This window comes from Physella acuta, unplaced genomic scaffold, assembly GCF_028476545.2.
Source record: "Physella acuta isolate Inbredline_101_S28 unplaced genomic scaffold, ASM2847654v3 ptg000818l, whole genome shotgun sequence".
NCBI lineage: Eukaryota > Metazoa > Mollusca > Gastropoda > Physidae > Physella > Physella acuta.
The window spans coordinates 293,044-311,332 of NW_026732336.1; the positions used below are offsets into that span (position 1 = coordinate 293,044).

The window sequence follows — 18,289 nt, forward strand, 5'->3', positions numbered from 1 at the left end:
TCCTTGTACAGGCAAGCCCAGCCTATAGTGTAGGGGATGGAGTGGCGGACTGGGCCAAAGAGGATGGAGACAAGAGCAGTTCCAAAACAGATGATCAAAACAATAACAGTGCCTTGACCCTGCCCTCCTCTAGGTCAAGGCTGAGCCAGAAGCTGCAAGCATTTGATGATGATGACAATGATACAAGTTTTAGCAAAGTCAGCACTTCCTCATTAAACAAGTATCAGAGATTTCCTGAGAAGCTGGGCAAAAGTTCTGCAGATAAAAGCAAGTCACGCAGTCAACCCTTGGAGGCTCAGGCAGCTTCAGTCATACGAGAAAATTATGCTAGCAGAGAGAGTAGCTCGAGTACAAGAAACAAGTTCCAAGATTCCTGGAATAAAAGAGATTCTGAGACCCACATTACAACAACTGGCAATGTGGGCTCCAGGACCCAGAGTAAAATTGGCAGCATCATGAAAACTTTGACGGAATCAGAAAATAAGACAGCCCAGCCCAAGCAGGGTTACAATGAGAAAATTGATTTTAGTGACAGAAGGAGCGCATTCCTTAGAGAGACACAGGAGCCATACAGTGAGCCATACAGTGAGCCATACAGTGAGCCAGACAGTGAGCCAGGCAGTGAGCCATACAGTGAGCCAGACAGAAAGGATCCAAACTTGGGCTTACAGAGACAGGAGCCTCATAGACATGAGCCAATCTATGATTTACAGATACAGGAGCCTCATAGACATGAGTCAAGCGATGAGGAAGAGGGCAATGAAAGCTATGGAAGTGACCAAAGAGAGAAACATGACCATCAGATGCCAGATTTAGCTGCAGCCATTTTGACATCAAATCTCTCAACAAACAGCAATAGTCAGCCCACACACAGCAATAGTCAGCCCACACACAGCAACAGTCAGCCCACACACAGCAACAGTCAGCCCACACACAGCAACAGTCACAAACTTAATGTGAGTACACTGTTGAAAGCTTGTTATGAATTACATAACAGTTTTTACTTTTTATTTTGTCTACTCGGTTTTTTATTATTTTTTAAAGAAGTCGACACCACATTTCACTATCATCTACAATATGTAAGAAGCAGTTATCTGCCCCTTCTTAGTCTATTTTTGACTCAAGAAAAGTTCAAGGTCGTCTTCTAGCTGATGGGATTTAATCTGTTCATCTTTTAGTTTGTAATTTTCTAATCGTTAAACACATTTTAATGACTAATCTAATGTCTAATTTGATTAAAAACTAAATATTCTTGTATTACCATCAGAGAGTAATGTAATTGCAGTTAACAAAATTGCCTCATTAGCAGTAGATTAAAATTAGTTTCAAAGATTTTCTGCAAACCTACAAACAAGCTACAAACAAAGATCTTGTGGACAAAGTAAACACTTTAAATGAAGTCATAATTGTACTGAAGTCATAATAATTGACTGAAGTCATATCTGCCTTGATTTAAATTTTGAAAGTATTAAAATTTGATTAAAGTCAAAAAATATGAGAGAAGTCAAGCACTGAAATTGTCTTCTTCAACAGAAAGCTATTGAGAAAACCATTGTGATAAGTCAGCATGCAAACAATGAAAGAGGATTTGGATTTTTCCTGACTGGTGGAGCTGACTTAGGGTTACCTATCACAGTCAGTAAAGTCACATTAGGTGAGTTACCTACACAATCATTCAAGTCACATTAGGTGAGTTACCTACACAATCATTCAAGTCACATTAGTTGAGTTACCTACACAGTCATTCAAGTCACATTAGGTGAGTTACCTACACAATCATTCAAGTCACATTAGGTGAGTTACCTACACAATCATTCAAGTCACATTAGTTGAGTTACCTACACAGTCATTCAAGTCACATTAGGTGAGTTACCTACACAGTCATTCAAGTCACATTAGGTGAGTTACCTACACAGTCAGTAAAGTCACATTAGGTGAGTTACCTACACAATCATTCAAGTCACATTAGGTGAGTTACCTACACAGTCATTCAAGTCACATTAGGTGAGTTACCTACACAGTCATTCAAGTCACATTAGGTGAGTTACCTACACAGTCATTCAAGTCACATTAGGTGAGTTACCTACACAGTCATTCAAGTCACATTAGGTGAGTTACCTACACAGTCATTCAAGTCACATTAGGTGAGTTACCTACACAGTCATTCAAGTCACATTAGGTGAGTTACCTACACAGTCATTCAAGTCACATTAGGTGAGTTACCTACACAGTCATTCAAGTCACATTAGGTGAGTTACCTACACAGTCATTCAAGTCACATTAGGCACCTATCACAATCATTCAAGTCACATTAGGCACCTATCACAATCATTCAAGTCACATTAGGCACCTATCACAGTCATTCAAGTCACATTAGGTGAGTTACCTACACAGTCATTCAAGTCACATTAGGCACCTATCACAATCATTCAAGTCACATTAGGTGAGTTACCTACACAGTCATTCAAGTCACATTAGGCACCTATCACAATCATTCAAGTCACATTAGGCACCCATCACAGTCAGCCAAGTCACATTAGGCACCTATCACAGTCATTCAAGTCACATTAGGCACCTATCACAGTCAGTAAAGTCACATTAGGCACCTATCACAGTCATTCAAGTCATATTAGGCACCTACACAATCATTCAAGTCACATTAGGCACCTATCACAGTCAGTAAAGTCACATTAGGTGAGTTACCTACACAATCATTCAAGTCACATTAGGCACCTATCACAGTCAGCCAAGTTAACTATTGAGTCATGCCTCATCTGTTTTTTTATTCAGGCAGTGGAGCTGACTTAAGCGAGTTGAGGCTGAAAGATGTCATACTGTCAGTCAATAATGTAGATGTCACATGTATGTCAGCGACACAAGTTGGTGACATTGTGGCTAAAGCTGTCACACTGGGACACATTCAACTCAAGATACGACGAGAACAAAATTTTGGTCAGAATTTTTTTCCTCAGAATTTCTTTTTTTCCTCATAATTCCCCCCCCCCCCCCTTCCCCTCTCCTGCATATTTTTTTTCCCGCAGAATTTTATATTTTCCTTCACAATTAATTAACGCAGGTAATTAACGCAGGTAGATAATTGTTCTCTTTCTAAACAGAAGAAGAAGAGGAGGATGATGAGTTCTCTAGTGAAGATGAAAGTCTGGAATCTCATAGCCCAACTTTTGCTTCGACCAGTAGAGCACAGGTAGTCCCTTTAGTTTTCTTAATGATGTCAGTCATGGTAGTGATGATGTCAGATGATGTCAGACATTTTAGTGATGATGTCAGACATGGCAGTGATGATGTCAGATGATGTCAGACATTTTAGTGATGATGTCAGATGATGTCAGACATGGTAGTGATGATGTCAGATGATGTCAGACATGGCAGTGATGATGTCAGATGATGTCAGTTATGGTAGTGATGATGTCAGATGATGTCAGACATGGCAGTGATGATGTCAGATGATGTCAGACATTTTAGTGATGATGTCAGATGATGTCAGACATGATGTCAGATATAGGCCTATAATGCATTAAAATTATTTATGCAATTAGCACTATAAACTAAAATAAAAATAGAGACAGCAGCTGTACTGGCTTCTAAAGATGTAACCTTTTAGCTAGCTGCAGTCAACTCAATTCTGTCCCACATCATTCTCATGCTCCTGTAAATGTTTTCCAGGCTCCCCCAGTTCCTCCCCCTATGTTGAGCCCGATGGAACCTCAGACCAGACTAAGTGTAACAGTCGACAGAAGCCTGGATTCTATTGGTCAGTTCATATCTAAAATCACAAATTTCAAAATTGGAAACGAAAACAGCCTATATACAAATAATTCTCATTTCAATACAAATATCTTTTTCTTTTTCTTCGTTCTTAATTTTAATGTTGGAAGGGATCCCCTCCAACATAATTAAGTACATGTGTCAACTGGTTATGCGCCATTAAGGCCATTGACTACGATTTCAGCCTGCTTTTCTTTTTGGATTTGCTTCCACGGCTAAGAACAAACTACAAGGCAGCAGTTGTTTGATTTTGGAGTTGTCTCTCCTAGAAGAGTGGCTTCCATAGCCTTTGTCCTACCAAGAACAAACTACAAGGCAGCAGTTGTTTGATTTTGGAGTTGTCTCTCCTAGAAGAGTGGCTTCCATAGCCTTTGTCCAACCAAGAACAAACTACAAGGCAGCAGTTGTTTGATTTTGGAGTTATCTCTCCTAGAAGAGTGGCTGTCCCCAGCTAACGAGCCTCATCTGCCCGAGGGTTAGAACTCGAGACATGTCGGTTTAGCAACCATGAGCTTTACCGACTAAACTTCGATATTTCTATAGCCCAGCAGTTTAGTCAAAAACTTCGATGTTTCTATAGCCCAATTCACTATCCTTAATTTTGTACACAAGTTTAGTGGACTTCTCTCCCACTTTATTTGTCATGTAATCATTACATGCTATTTTTATTCAAAGATGGAACAATGTCATCATCGTCATCTAAGCCTTCTCCCTCCTCTGCCCCAATGGCTGATGATGACAGTGATGGCTCAGGGCCCCCAGCTATCTTGCGCAAATGGCAGCGACAGCGTCACAAAGAAGAGTACACATTTGACACGTACGACTCCAACCCTGAAACATTTAAAAGGATCAGCCTCAATGCCTCGCTCACACACCTTGAACTTGACCTTCAGGCTAGAGATGAAGGTCAGGGTCACTTGTGCTAATGTTACTTCTGCAGCTTAGTGTGTGTTGTGTTGGGTGTTGGTGAGACATTTTGTGTGGTTGTGTTGTGTGGGGGTGAGACATGTGTGGCTGTGTTGTGTGGGGTGAGACGTGTGTGGCCAAGGGTTGTGTGGGGTGAGACATGTGTGGCTGTGTTGTGTGGGGGTGAGACATGTGTGGCTGTGTTGTGTGGGGTGAGACGTGTGTGGCCAAGGGTTGTGTGGGGGTGAGACATGTGTGGTTAAGGGTTGTGTGGGGGTGAGACATGTGTGGCTATGTTGTGTGGGGGTGAGACATGTGTGGCTGTGTTGTGTGGGGGGTGAGATGTGTGGGGTAAAGGGTTGTGTGGGGTGAGACATGTGTGGTTAAGGGTTGTGTGGGGGTGAGACATGTGTGGGGGTGAGACGTGTGTGGATAAGGGTTGTGTGGGGGTGAGACGTGTGTGGCTAAGGGTTGTGTGGGGGTGAGACATGTGTGGCTAAGGGTTGTGTGGGGGTGAGATGTGTGGGGTAAAGGGTTGTGTGGGGGTGAGATGTGTGGGGTAAAGGGTTGTGTGGGGGTGAGATGTGTGGGGTAAAGGGTTGTGTGAGGGTAAGTCATGTGGGGCTAAGGGTTGTGTGGGGGTGAGACATGTGTGGCTAAGGGTTGTGTGGGAGTGAGACATGTGTGGCTAAGGGTTGTGTGGGGGTGAGACATGTATGGCTAAGGGCTGTGTGGGGGTGAGACGTGTGTGGCAAAGGGTTGTGTGGGGGTGGGACATGTGTGGCTAAGGGTTGTGTGGGAGTGAGACATGTGTGGCTAAGGGTTGTGTGGGGGTGAGATGTGTGGGGTAAAGGGTTGTGTGGGGGTGAGATGTGTGGGGTAAAGGGTTGTGTGGGGGTGAGATGTGTGGGGTAAAGGGTTGTGTGGGGGTGAGATGTGTGGGGTAAAGGGTTGTGTGGGGGTGAGATGTGTGGGGTAAAGGGTTGTGTGGGTTGAGACCTGTGTGGCTAAGGGTTGTGCATTTTTCCACAGAGTTTGCAAACAAACACGTCCAGGGCTACAGCGCTAATATAGAAGAGAACGCTAAGGTAAGGTTACATTCTAGAACAGAACGCTAAGGTGAGGTTACATTCTAGAACAGAACGCTAAGGTAAGGTTACATTCTAGAAGAGAATGCTAAGTTAAGGTTAGATTCATAGAAGAGAACGCTAAGGTAAGGTTACATTCATAGAAGAGAACGCTAAGGTAAGGTTACATTCATAGAAGAGAACGCTAAGGTAAGGTTACATTCATAGAAGAGAACGCTAAGGTAATGTTACATTCTAGAAGAGAACGCTAAGGTAAGGTTACATTCTAGAAGAGAATGCTTAGGTAAGGTTACATTCTAGAAAAGAACGCTAAGGTAAGGTTACATTCTAGAACAGAACGCTAAGGTAATGTTACATTCTAGAAGAGAACGCTAAGGTAAGGTTACATTCTAGAAGAGAACGCTAAGGTAAGGTTAGATTCATAGAAGAGAACGCTAAGGTAAGGTTACATTCATAGAAGAGAACGCTAAGGTAAGGTTACATTCATAGAAGAGAACGCTAAGGTAAGGTTACATTCATAGAAGAGAACGCTAAGGTAAGGTTACATTCATAATTAAGAACTGTTTTTCCCACGTTTTCTTTAACTTGCTTTCGCGTCTGTTTTTCCAATCAAATCTTGCGATCGAAATTTCGGGCACTTCCCAGTTAGCTAGCGCGCTGAAATTTTCAGGGAAGCTTTGTTTCCGATGACAATACAATATTCAATTATTATTATTACTAAATTGATCCATGGAAAAATTTTATTGATCATTTTAGACCCCTATATATTTGTACAAAAAAGGGACATAACCTAGTAATTGTAATTTGATGAAAACAAGGTTCGGTACTTTCCCTCTTGTGGCTTACTGAAGGAGCGAGCACGCGATTGGCTGAGTAGTGGTCACGCGGTGTTTGTGTACAAACCTATGCAAATCTGACTGATCAGTAAATAGAATGTTGATGGCAACACAGAAGAAACGTCGATTGGAAAAGGCACGTGTTTTTTACGAGTTGTATTCGTTTACCCAAACAAAAAAAGTAAATGCGAGAAGATAAAATCGATAGCAAGATTTGAATGCAAACAAACAGACAAAGAATAAAAAGTAGAAAATAATTATCATTAAAAAAGTTTTTAAAAACCAACGTTTTCTGATTGAACTAAAAAGTAGAAAATAAATGCTATACATCACAATAATGCAAGCGATCACTCTACTATAATCGATGAAAAACGTGGGGCGCCGTGATTTTCTTACAGTTTCTAATACTGTTGACTCTACAAGCTCCCTAATAAAAGTCAATAGTATTATCTAGCCTAATCAATAGTAATATAACTTTTACAACTTATATTAACAAAGACCGATAAAAAACTTTTACTTCGGCGCCTTACGTTTTTCATCGCTTATAGTAGAGTGATCGCTTGCATTATTGTGATGTATAGCATTTATTTGCTACTTTTTAGTTCAATCAGAAAACGTTGTTTTTTTTTTTAACTTTTTTATGATAATTATTACTGTTTGTTTTGGAATCTATTTTGATGAAATAAATTAGGAAATAAGTGAATAAATGTTGATCAATTTTGCTTTTAAGTCTGTGGCAGAGTCCAGTGATGTACCTAATCAGACAATTCTAACAATGGATGAAATCTACAGCAGACAAGAAGAGGTTGAAACGATTTACATTCTAAAATCTTCTTAACCATTTATAAAAAGAATAAAGAAAATATCTGAAGGCATTTTCAATATATTCTAAAATCTTCTAAACCATTTATACCAAGAATAAAGATCAGAGTTTCTTCCAGGCTGCTCTTCAGGGAAGGCAACGCCCCCCGAAAAAAATTCTACCGCCCCCCCCCCCCCCCCGAACGAAATGAAATTTATACAATTTATATAGAAAATATATACTTTTAACAGTGTCCGCCCCGCGAAAATTTCAAGTGCCCACCCGGAGAAAAAAGTCTGGAAGAAACACTGATAAAGTATTATCTGAAGAAATTTTCAATATAATCTAAAATTGAATCCATTTCCACCAAGTCTTACAGCCACAAGATATTTCTTTTTGTTTTCTGACCAGAATGCCAGCCAGTGGTCAGCTGATAATGCCCGGCTCCTGGAGGAGAGGAGAGCTGAGAGAAGAGCCAGGATCCAGCAGTCAGCCGCAGACATGGTGGCGGAGAAGACATCCAAAGCTTTGACACCATCAAATACTGACACCAAATACACACCATCAAATACTGACACCAAATACACACCATCAACTACTGACACCAAATACACACCATCAAATACTGACACCAAATACACACCATCAACTACTGACACCAAATACACACCATCAAATACTGACACCAAATACACACCATCAAATACTGACACCAAATACACACCATCAAATTCTGACAACAAATACACACCATCAAATACTGACAACAAATACACACCATCAAATACTGACACCAAATACACACCATCAAATACTGACACCAAATACACACCATCAAATACTGACACCAAATACACACCATCAAATACTGACACCAAATACACACCATCAAATACTGACACCAAATACACACCATCAAATACTGACACCAAATACACACCATCAAATACTGACACCAAATACACACCATCAAATACTGACACCAAATACACACCATCAAATACTGACACCAAATACACACCATCAAATACTGACACCAAATACACACCATCACAACGTCCAGGCCCCCACACATCAACAGGCCCCCACACTCAAGGCCCTAGGCCATTTGTGAGGTCACGTGACCAGCCACCAGAGGGCCAGCCTGTCAACTACCTGGGAGAGACAGGAAATAATGCAGCACCTCTCAAGGATTTTGCACCTGTTCAATTTCAGCGGACAGGTGAGTACATCTGCACCCTAATGACCCCCAGCATATGACACGTCAGTACATTTTCATCCAAAAGATTATTTTGTGGCCTGGTCTCCAACAACCCCTCCCCCCCCCTCTCCCCCCCCTCACCCCCCCCCCCCCCCCCCCCGCACAGTAAAAATATGATCTGTCTTGATGTTTGATTGAAGTATGTAGAAGAGGGGAGATAATTTTGAAATGACTTCCAGAGCCAAGTACAGAGGCCCTCCTTCAGGCTGAGAGAGAACGTATTCGAGAGGAGGAGTTGAAAAAATTGGAGGAGGAACGCAAGAGGCTGGAGAAAGAACAAAGAGAAAGAGAGGAAGCTAAGCTGAGAGAATTGAGAGAGAGAGAAGAACAGGTCAAATTGGAAAAGGTAAGTAGCCTGGCAAGTTTTAGTGTACGTTTTGTGTAGGTTTAGTGTAGGTTTTGTGTAGGTTTAGCATAGGTTTTTATTTAGGTTTTGTGTAGGTTTAGTGTAGGTTTTGTCTTAACCTCTTCATGTCTGCCATTTGATGTAGCCTGGCAAGTTTTAGTGTAGGTTTTGTATTAACCTCTTAAAGTTTTAGTGTAGGTTTAATGTAGGTTTTGTCTTATCCTCATCAAGTCTGCCATTTGATGTAGGAACTAATAAGTGTGACCTACACTGGGTACATAAAGTAGTTGGTGTTTGTTCTAAGAGACAGCATTCAAATAACATGAAGTTAATCTTGTAACAGGAGAAGCTAGAGAGAGAGAGAGCAATATTCCTTAGAGAACAAGCAGAGTTCAAGAGACTTCAGCAGCAGCTACATCAACCCGTGCCACATCCTCGGCCAGATGGCAGAGATCACACACCCAATGGAAGAGTTGAGCATCAACAGCAAGAGGCAAAGGTTCTATCAAAGGCTGCACCACAGACAGACTCTAGTGCTAACAGAAGAAGTCAACATTTCTCTCGGGATGAAATGTTAGCAATGAACAGAACAGCCACTCCATTACACACTTTGCCTACAGAGTACAATGGTGGCAGCCCAGTGGAGAGGCGCAGCCCAGTGGAGAGGCGCAGCCCAGTCATCAGAGAGGCTCCATCGCGGCTGGAGATCCATTCCCTTAACTCTGTGCCCAAAGCCAAGTTGCGAGACTCTGCACAATGGTTCAGCAGTGCCAACCTATCAAGTGGCACCCACAATATTTCTGGCAGTTCTCACAACTTGAGTAGTTCTCAGCACTTGTCCACTAGTTCTCAGAACTTGTCCACTAGTTCTTATGTGCCCAGAGTTTCCCAAGCTGTCCAGCGAAAAGACAAGAAAGCTGCAAGTTCTGGCAAAATGTTCTCCATGTCAGGAGACCATTGGCTGATAGAGGAGGCTGAAAGGCGCAGACTTGCTGATTCAGCAAAACCTGACAGAAGTTCCCGTGCCATATCACCCCAGTTTTCAGGCCCGATCAAACCAGCCAATGAGAACAGATGGCGGGACAACCCCCCAACCCAGAGCTCAATGCCTAAGGCCATCCGACAAACTTTACTGGAGAAAACAGCAAATGTGCGCGGAAGTGACCTTTCAGCTAATGTTTGGGGCAGTGACCTCTCACACGGTACTCACTCTTCCTCACACTCGCAGCCAGAGCACAACTTTCACAAAGCCTCGCATCACCAGCAGCCGACACAACATCACCAGCAGCCAAGTCAACATCACCAGCAGCCGACACAACATCACCAGCAGCTGACTCAACATCACCATCTGCAGCAGTATGACCAAGTGCTGCAGCAGCAAGGCTTTTACCCTCAGCAAGACAAGAGGCCAGTTCCTGCACACCCCCCTCCCCCTCCCGCTGATGGAGGTGTGGCTGTGAGTGGTCTACAGCACTGCTCACACTGCAGTCAAGAAATAGGTAGGTCAGAGTTCAAACTTATGACTTGACCAGTAGATTCAAGTACTGACTACTTGATGTACTTGATGACATTTTGTTTTAATCGCTTTTTATTTGTGGATTGAGTGGCGGTGTTTGTGTTTGTCTGTGGGCGGGGGGGGGGGGGGGGGAGGGGGGGAGAAGGGTGAACATGTCTTTAGGAAAAAAATGACAGAACATGAGAGTATTTGCCTGATTTGATGTGCACTAATTAGCCATTACGATTTAACAATATGTGTTCAATACTGTTTGCCCGCTAGACCGACATTTTCGAGTTCAAATCTCGGTCTGGATTTTAGAATGCAGGATGCAACTGAGTCCACCCAGCTCTAATGGGTACCTGACTCACGTCAGGGACGTAACTGCTAGACCATCAGACCCCGCAATACGGGTGGGCCCAGGCAAAGTCCGACCAAAACAACGTATTTTCTGCACCTGATAGACCCGTGTAAAAACAAACAGATCTACTACAGCTGTAATCATCTTGAAAAGCTGGTTCCAAATTTGTGTTGCCAAAAAGCTTATTTTTCAATCAAAATTGGATATTTTATAACATTTGTGTAATAAGTACAAAACTACTTCCGGTTTTATTATGGCTAGAAAGAGTCAAAGCAAACACTTTTATTTTTAATTTGGATTAGAAGTCAGGGTGTTGTGGTGATTGGGGATATTATATTATTTAATATCAATACAATACTACACTATAGGCTACACATTTTGTGTATTTTTATCATTGAAAACAATTTTTCTGACTTTTATTGTTCTACTCTCCCGGGCCATTCCGGTTGACTTCAAGGAGAGGTTGAGGGCAGTTTTTGAAAATATTTGAATGGATAAAATAATTCTAAACGGCTTTTAAGCGGATTATATTTGATACAAAAATATAAAAAATGGGTGTAATCGATGGTTTCCAAACGGCTTTAATTTTTGCAAATGTAACTATAATTTTTTACTTAAAAAGATTTTTTTTCAAAAATTGAGTATGATTACATAGGCTTTTTATGCCTATTGTTCTACATTTACTAACATGCACTGTTGCCTTTTACAAAAAAAAAAAAAATAAATAAATAAAAAACAACTAGATGAGCTGTATGAAAGATAAGCAAACCTTCAAACCTCTTCCATGACTTCTAGCTCCTCTTTAAATAGTCTAATAGGGGTGTCCAAAAAGCTCATTTTAATAGTTTTATACTAAGCAAACTAAAAAGCAATTTCTTCTTTTAGTATTGTTAAAATAAGACATACTAAAGAATAACATAGCTATAAAAAGGAATGTATTAAAAATCATGAATATAAATGCAAAGAAAACATAAACAAGGGGAACCATAAAACATGGAGCATAGGTAGATATTTTTGTGTGATTTGTTGTCTCAAGATGGATATACTTTGTAATGAAATAGGTTAAATTACTAAATTAGGAAGTGGTTTAAATAAATCAGTTAAAATTTGGTGAGACAGCTATATATATATATATATATATATATATATATATATATATATATATATATATATATATATATATATATATATATATATATAGGGCCTATGTAGTGACCACGATTGAAATTCTACTTGTATGAGCTATACATATAAAAAATATTCTTCTCGATTACCTCGCTTTCTGTTATTTGTGAGGTTGCAGAGCAATGCCCTTATGGCCTTTTGACATGTGTTGTACCAACAAATCCCATGTTGCAGGGCCTATTGACATGTGTTGTACCAACAAATCCCATGTTGTATGGCCTTTTGACATGTGTTTTACCAACAAATCCCATGTTGCAGGGCCTATTGACATGTGTTGTACCAACAAATCCCATGTTGCAGGGCCTATTGACATGTGTTGTACCAACAAATCCCATGTTGTATGGCCTTTTGACATGTGTTGTACCAACAAATCCCATGTTGCAGGGCCTATTGACATGTGTTGTACCAACAAATCCCATGTTGCAGGGCCTATTGACATGTGTTGTACCAACAAATCCCATGTTGCAGGGCCTTTTGACATGTGTTGTACCAACAAATCCCATGTTGCAGGGCCTATTGACATGTGTTGTACCAACAAATCCCATGTTGCAGGGCCTATTGACATGTGTTGTACCAACAAATCCCATGTTGCAGGGCCTATTGACATGTGTTCTACCAACAAATCCCATGTTGCAGGTTACGGGACAGCCATGGGCATAGAAGCGCTGAACCTGTACTACCACATCCAATGTTTTCGCTGCAGCGTGTGTCACGCATCACTTGGTTCAGGTACACACGGAGCAGATGTCAGGGTCAAGGCCAACAAACTCCATTGTCCTAACTGCTACAGCAATGATGAAGGTGAATCCTACACTTAGTTATTTTACCTAGTGATTTGACCTAGTTATTTGACTAACTAGGTTTTTAAAAATTGTTTTTTTTAAGCTGGCATTATTTGTTTTATTTTTAAATCTCTGAGCAAGTCAAGTTTAACATTTGAATGCACAATTTAATGACATTTTTTATTTAATTAGCAATCAAACTACTACTGCCATTGGCTAGAGGTCAGGGCGAATGGAAAAAAAGTCACAGGAAAAAAGTCACAAAAATCTTCTAAGAAATATTTTGATTTAATTGTTGATAAACTGTGGGTGTTTATTAATGTGGGTGCTGTTTTTTTGGTAGGATATTTATAAACTTTAAAAGTATTATGGTGTGTAACAATAATTAGTTAAAACTACTCTAAGATAATTGACACAGCAGTCTCCACTTTTGTTAAGTATTTAGTTGATTATCTATTTAGTTGATTACGTATTTAGTTGATTATGTATTTAGTTGATTACCCGGTAGAAAAATTTATTCTAAAAGAAATTTAGGCACATCACTGTCTGCCTGCATATGTCTTTTGCCGTAGGCTTTTCCTAGGTCGGCTTCTCCTCAGTCAACCTTATCCATTCATATTGTGTTGTTCATGTTTAGTGTCAATGACAGCCTTTGTACTGTGTTGACTTTCTGCTTTGATTATGTGATAAATGTGGACAGTACAGGTGGTTGAACTATTGTTGTGATGATTTGAGGACAGCAAGTCACATAAACTATGTCTTAATGCCGTTTCATGCTTATTTAAAGATAGCATTTAAAAAACATAAAAACCTAAAAGATTGAAATATCCTATTTAATTCTATAACAAAATTAAAACCTACATTCTTCATACTAAATACTTAAAAGTGTGCCATAAATATTTACTATAACTATACAACCTATGCATGTGTATATAAATGGTTTACATTACATTTGAATTGTAAATTGATTTGCACTTTCTGAATATTTAATACATAAACGTTTTAAATTCCACAAATATACACATTTGTGACATTTTTCCTATTACTTTTTTCTGTGTATTTTTTCCTGTGTTTTCCCCCTTCAATCAGTGGTCACATGGGTAGGCTTTGTCATGGTACCATGTCAAATACTTTTATTTTTCAATGGAAGGATATGAAATAACAGACAGACAGAAAGATATACATCGTGACCTAAGTAAAATCTTATGTAAAATTATATTACATGTAAGATTATATTACATGTCAGATTATATTACATGTAAGATTATATTACATGTCAGATTATATTACATGTAAGATTATATTACATGTAAGATTATATTACATGTAAGATTATATTACATGTAAGATTATATTACATGTAAGATTATATTACATGTAAGATTATATTACATGTAAGATTAAATTACATGTAAGATTAAATTACATGTAAGATTATATTACATGTAAGATTATATTACATGTAAGATTATATTACATGTAAGATTATATTACATGTACGATTATATTACATGTAAGATTATTTTACATGTAAGATTATATTACATGTAAGATTATAGTACATGTAAGATTATATTACATGTAAGATTATATTACATGTAAATAAAAAAAAAACTTTTAATTGACCAAGTGTTAATTCTATTTTTTTATTTTCTATTCCAAAAACTCCTTACTGTTACAAAAACTCTGTACTGTTACAAAAACACCATACTGTTACAAAAACACCATACTGTTACAAAAACTCCGTACTGTTACAAAAACTCCATACTGTTACAAAAACTCCATACTGTTACAAAAACTCTGTACTGTTACAAAAACTCCATACTGTTACAAAAACTCCATACTGTTACAAAAACTCTGTACTGTTACTTTTTAAAATATGTAAAGTTTATAAAATTTTTTATTTCTAAGTTTCTAAGGGAGTATTTTATGTAGTTTGAAGTGTATATTTAAAACGTTTAATTATTTTATAGAAAACAAATATTTGAATGGTCCTGATTCAATTTTAATGTAGCCAACATATTGTCTTTTTTTCATCTCAAGTCATTTTTTAATGTTTCAGCTGGTTTAAAATACAGCCAGGTCTAGCCATGCGATGCTCCAGTTGACTAATTGAAGCACTAGCTGGAAGTTGTCATCTAACCTTGCCTCAAGATCAAGCTAAACATTTGACATTATTTTTAGGATTTTCATGAAGTTTAAAATTGACATGACATATCTCTTATTCACAGACAAAGGGTTAAACTGTCATTTGAATTGGATGCAATGACATATCTCTCATTTACAGAGGGTTATAATGTTTAGTAAGGAATGTTCAGATTAAGTCAGCTAATGTTTCAAAGGTCAACTTTTTACAATTGTTACAAGTTGATTTTCTTTTTCTCTTAAATATGTAATACTTCATTTTGAACATATATGTACTTGAAGAGAAATATGTTTTAAAATTATTTGGGCTACATACACACATATATTTACTTTTTCATAAAGATATATTTTAATTTTGTATCACATATAATAATCATTTGACAAGAATATACACAAGTTAATTGAGCTTTTATATCTTTATAAGCATGAACCAATGTGCCAATATACAAGATTTGTTTTTCACAAAGACTCCAATCTATATGACCAACTTTTGTTACATAAAATATCCAATTTTTGTTTTACATTGTAGGCTTACTTGTAAAAACTCATTGTTTTTGTTTAGTAGGTTTTAATCATCAGATCATATTTTTATACTAAGATGCCTAAATTTGAATCGGTGGATCATAATTTTATACCAAGTGGCCTTAGTTTAAATCCTATTTTTATACTCAAATTTTGAATGTACACATGGCTGATAAGATAATGTAACCATCAATAGTGTGAGACATTCACTGACATAAGATCAACCAAATTTTACAATTATTAATGCTCATACTTTCTTACAAATAGCTACAAGATGTGCTTTCTGTAATTATCTGTAATTATCTTTATCTGAAATAGCAAATAAATTTGTGCTGTCTTGATGAGAATTAGGTCACAAATTTGACAATTAGCAAACTAGCATGTGATTGGCAGAAAATTGTCAGACTCTCAAATTATAAATTATTTGTATATCAAAGCATGTATTGTATATAACAAGCTGATTTCTGCTGTACGCCTTAGATTATCTGCATCTGTGTCTCAATCATATATGTGCTGAGTCATCATTTGGAGGGGTGGGAGGGGGGAGTTATTAATCAATTACACTCCTAGCAGCTAATCAAAATCTGGCTTCTGTAAAGGACACTCATCCATCTTTTGTATTGAAGCATTGGGATGGTAACGGATTAACTCATTATTCTTGATGGTGGGATGGTAATGGGGTAACTCATTATTCTTGATGGTGGGATGGTAATGGGGTAACTCATTATTCTTGATGGTGGGATGGTAATGGGGTAACTCATTATTCTTAATAGTGGGATGGTAATGGGGTAACTCATTATTCTTGATAGTGGGATGGTAATGGGGTAACTCATTATTCTTGATGGTGGGATGGTAATGGAGTAACTCATTATTCTTGATGGTGGGATGGTAATGGGGTAACTCATTATTCTTGATGGTGGGATGGTAATGAGGTAACTCATTATTCTTGATAGTGGGATGGTAATGCATCATTTTAAAACATGCTGATTTGACACAGAGATACAATCAAATCAAGCTATTTTTAAATGATTGTTTTTTAGGAATTCTCTGAACAAAGCCAACGTTAGTCAAGTTTTCAAAGAAAATGTTGATAAACATTCAGTATTTCCAATTGGAGGATAGTATCAATGTTTAGTTTAATTAATCAAATTATTTTATAATACAAGATGCCTAGTAATAGCAAAGATAATTTTGGCCATAGCTAACTAAAAATATTAGGCTTAACTGATATATTTTTAACAATGTACACACCCCCCTCCAAAACAATTTTTTGAAGGGCTTTCCCCCCCCCCCCCCCTGGAGTAAATAGTCTGGAAGAAACAATGCTTTCCCAAGGCTAGAATTAAAATCATACTTTTCCTAGGCTTAAATTAAAATCATACTTTCCCTAGGTTTAAATTAATAATAGAATTAAAAGCAGGCTTTTCCTAGGTTTAAATTAAATTCATACTTTTCCTAGGTTTAAATTAAAATCATACTTTCCCTAAGCTAGAATTAACAGCAGGCTTTCCCCTACTTAAAATAGTTTTGGAAACCTGATAGGCCTCAGGCCTCATGTGTTCAAAAGTCAAAATTAAATGTATTTGTTTATTTGCATGTCTGCATTTATTTTATCTTTCGATATATTTTTTTTCTATTTAGTCTGCAGTGATCTAATACTGAGTAGCCAAACTTGGAGTAGTATACTAGCACACCTAGATCTTTCTTAATCCTAATTAAAACTCTACAGGCATATAAAAAAAACATGAAACTTAAGTCAAGTTTAAGTGTAGGCTATAGGTCTATTGTGTTGTAGAAAATAGAAGTAGGTTTAAGTCAAGTTTAAGTGTAGGCTGTAGGTCTATTGTGTTGTAGAAAATAGAAGTAGGTTTATTCTCTTGTAATCTGACGTACTGGTCTACTTTTAAACATTAAAGAAGCCTAATTTAGGACCCTAATACATTTTGGCAAACTTTTACAAAATTTATTGTTGTGTGGCCTAATTTGGCTTCTTATTTGGCCCTAAAACCAGTGGCCTAATTCGGCTGGTTATTTGACCCTATCACATTGTTTTCAGTTTTCAGACGTAAAATTCAATGCAGCTGACCCGTTCTAAAAATAAGAAGTTGCTATCATTATTGTTAAAATAGTTTACAACCATAGCATAGAAATAATCCTTAATATTGTGCGATTGACTTTTAAAAGTAGGCCATTCAAATAATCTATGTTTTTATTACTGTTCACTTCATTGTTGAATTGGGGGGGGGGGGGGGGTAGATATAGCCCACATACATAGCATATGCATTAATACATATAGTTGGGAATGTCGCAGGGGCCCTCCCTGTAGTTCTACATTATAAAATCCGCCTATAGCAATACATATCGCGGTTTAGAAGGAATAGCTTTTATTATAAGAAAATTAAATGAATTAAACATTTTTTTTTTAAATCTCTGTGACAGTGGGCTACCCAAAGCCATGTACTAAATCCGCCTTGTGTGGGCTCGGTAAAAATAAGGAAATATATTTACAAAAGTGTGTAGACTTTCTTTCTACTAGATCTAGCACTTGGCGTGTACTCATATATCTTCTTCTGCCCCAGGGGGTGTAAGCTATCTTTGCTGTTGATTCTGTTAATTTATTTGGACACCATATTTGTACATTATAGCTTGCAATAAATGATTTATACACCAACTAAAGCGTTTTGACGAGTTTTATCTGGGCCCTGCACTGACATTTAAGACAAACGTATCTGTAAGGAGCCGTGACTTGTGTTCTCATTTAGCGCCCCTTGGGG

At 38.1% G+C, this 18,289-nt stretch overlaps 1 protein-coding gene across 5 annotated transcripts in view; it reads left to right on the forward strand.

Moving 5' to 3' along the window:
• The window catches only part of LOC131951624 (serine-rich adhesin for platelets), a 69,588-nt gene extending 51,652 nt beyond the window's left edge, over positions 1–17,936 (forward strand). For 4 of the 5 annotated variants that reach the window (XM_059313956.1, XM_059313957.1, XM_059313958.1 and 1 more), the window contains 13 exons: positions 12–956; positions 1,534–1,654; positions 2,791–2,952; positions 3,117–3,205; positions 3,685–3,772; positions 4,462–4,692; positions 5,725–5,780; positions 7,347–7,421; positions 7,830–8,640; positions 8,859–9,025; positions 9,369–10,524; positions 12,703–12,867; positions 14,911–17,936. In XM_059313956.1, the coding sequence (XP_059169939.1) occupies positions 12–956; positions 1,534–1,654; positions 2,791–2,952; positions 3,117–3,205; positions 3,685–3,772; positions 4,462–4,692; positions 5,725–5,780; positions 7,347–7,421; positions 7,830–8,640; positions 8,859–9,025; positions 9,369–10,524; positions 12,703–12,867; positions 14,911–14,936 (4,092 nt within the window). In that variant the 3' untranslated portion in view covers positions 14,937–17,936. The remainder of the gene's footprint in view (positions 1–11; positions 957–1,533; positions 1,655–2,790; positions 2,953–3,116; positions 3,206–3,684; positions 3,773–4,461; positions 4,693–5,724; positions 5,781–7,346; positions 7,422–7,829; positions 8,641–8,858; positions 9,026–9,368; positions 10,525–12,702; positions 12,868–14,910) is intronic. The other variant, XR_009388428.1, reaches the window with a different exon arrangement.
• The last annotated feature ends 353 nt before the right edge of the window (positions 17,937–18,289 follow it).